This window comes from Podarcis tiliguerta, assembly GCF_965153285.1.
Source record: "Podarcis tiliguerta genome assembly, chromosome: 9".
NCBI classification, from domain to species: domain Eukaryota; kingdom Metazoa; phylum Chordata; class Lepidosauria; order Squamata; family Lacertidae; genus Podarcis; species Podarcis tiliguerta.
In genome coordinates this window covers 51,648,473-51,650,970 of record NC_139542.1, presented here as the reverse complement: position 1 = coordinate 51,650,970, position 2,498 = coordinate 51,648,473, and the positions used below count along the sequence as shown (strand labels likewise).

The 2,498-nt window shown below is 39.4% G+C and overlaps 1 protein-coding gene across 1 annotated transcript; it reads left to right on the top strand.

Moving 5' to 3' along the window:
- Positions 1-1,509: 1,509 nt before the first annotated feature.
- Positions 1,510-2,052, top strand: LOC310657472 (large ribosomal subunit protein uL23-like; the record flags this gene model as incomplete). The annotated part of the gene is made up of 1 exon (XM_083398069.1): positions 1,510-2,052. A coding segment is annotated over one exon (486 nt), but the record flags the coding sequence as incomplete, so codon positions are not given.
- Between the last annotated feature and the right edge of the window lie 446 nt (positions 2,053-2,498).

Below are 2,498 nucleotides of genomic sequence, written 5' to 3'. Positions count from 1 at the left end.
AAATAAAATAAAAAATTAAAATGTTTTATTATGTTTTTATATATGTTGGAAGCTGTCCACAGTAGCTGAGGCAACCCAATAAGATGTGTAGAGTATAAATAGTAAAATTATCATTATGGAATGGGACATCCCTGTTTTCATCAGAGAAATGGTAGAACATAATTTCCTACAGTTGAGGAATGAGTATGTAATTATATGTTCACCTATACATGAAGTAATTATATTAAAGTAAAGCTCTACACCAACCTTTTTGAGCTAGTGGACTCCATTAGCACTTTGAAAAAATGCCGTGGGTGCCAGTCACAAAATGGCTGCCACAGGGGCAAGGCATAACACAAATGACAGAATACACAATGGCGGGCCTACATTTTTGGGGCCCTGAAGCTCGAACCATTATGGGGGCCCTTTTGAAACCAGAAATGACGTCTTGGGTAGCCACTGCTGTCATCTACAATGGGGTTGTTCCACGATAGATCACCACGCCTTTACATCTATGCTACTGACTCTCAAACTTCAGGATTGTTGAAATATATATAACAACAACAAAAATAATCCATTTGAGTTGTGTGACTCCAACTGTGTGACTCCAAATTTTAAGCAATGTGGATTAAAGTCACTTCTGGGCCGCTTCAAGATTAGAAGCCCTGAAGCTTAAGCTTCATTAGTTTCATAGTAGATCTGCCCCTGAGAACACAGTCACTGCTGCTCCCCACACCCAACAACCTCATGCTTGCTGTGGGACACACAATATAGATTTCACAGACAATGGTGCCATTGCTGTTTCATAGCAGGGAGCATTCCACAGAACCAGAAAATAGATAGATAGATGATAGATAGATAGATAGATAGATAGATGATAGATGATAGATGATAGATGATAGATGATAGATGATAGATGATAGATGATAGATAGATAGATGATAGATAGATAGATAGATAGATAGATAGATAGATGATAGATAGATAGATAGATAATGTAGGTACACCATACTCTCTCACACACACATAGCACACTCACTGCACACATACAGACCACAGACACACATACATATCTCCATCACATATCCAGTCATACATTTCACATATACACAGTGACACATCTCCCCCCCCATTTCTCCAAGAGCATCTCTCTCTCAGACCACCACCAGATAACATACCTCAACCTTTTTCATACACACCACACATACATAACAATCGCCCCACTCTCCCTCACACACCTATCTCTTTCTAAATACTTCCATTTTAAAAATAAAAAACCCCAAAAAATACACAAGGGCCACCAACCTACCTCCCGTCTCTTACTCTGATGAGATTCATTAATTTTATCATATTTGCTATTTAATATTTTTATAGTTATTTGGGTCTTAATGTTATTGTCTCTTGAGTGAAGAGTAGGCTACAAATACCTCAAACAAATAAATATACAATGTGTTCCAAGAGAAAATGGTTTGAAGGATTAAGTGGACCAAGAGACCGATATCTTAAAACCTATGACATACCACCTCTCTTATTCGAAAATCTCTTCATTTCGGCTCCTTTTTCACCTTCCTGAAAGTGAAGAAGGAGGCTGTCTCTGCCAAGACCGAGGTGAAATCCAAAGCCTTGAAAGCTAAAAAGGCAGTCCTGAAAGACGTCCACAGTCACAAGAAGAAGAAGATCTGGACATCCCCTTCCTTCCAAAGGCTGAAATCTTGTGTTTACGGAGGCAGCCCAAGTATCCCAAGGAGAAACAAGCTGGAACACTTTGTCGTCATCAAGGTCCCCCTGACCACTGAATTGTCCATGAAGAAGATTGAAGACAACAACACCCTCGTGTTCATTGTGGACATGAAAGCAAACAAACACCATATCAAGCAGGCTGTCAAAAAGCTCTACAACATTGACATGGCAAAGGTCAACTTGCTCATCAGGCCTGACAGTGAGAAGAAAGCCTATGTCCACCTTGCTCCAGACTATGATGTGCTAGATGTTGCCAACAAGATTGGTATCATCTAAGTGGCCTGTTGTCAAAATTGTACGAAAAGACCTCCACCTCCGAATGCATTTTGTACAAAATGTGGCCTCCAGACTCCTGAGTCCTCAGGAGCATTAAAGGCCACATACCATGTAATTCCACCAGTATCTATAAAAGTATTTTGCAATAAATTGCATCTTGGGCTCCATTAAAAAAAAAAAATCTCTTCATTTTGCTTACAGCTCAGTTAATTGTCAAGGGCAATGTCCATTCGGTCAGCAGTGTTACAATCAGTGAACAGACAAGAAGCAAAGTGAAAAATTACTCAGTGTCAGCTTGGCACTCCACATGTCAAACATCAAACCATTTTTAGTATCCTTTTATGGATAGATGACATTTCAGTGGAAATAAATGGGTACAGTATCCCATTGTCCTTGTCAAAACACCATCCAGTCCTCTGGGGCAAAAAAATAGTCAATTATCAGATAATCAGATAAAAGAGAATATTACCTCTCAAAGACACTTTCCCATCTGTGGGACTGAT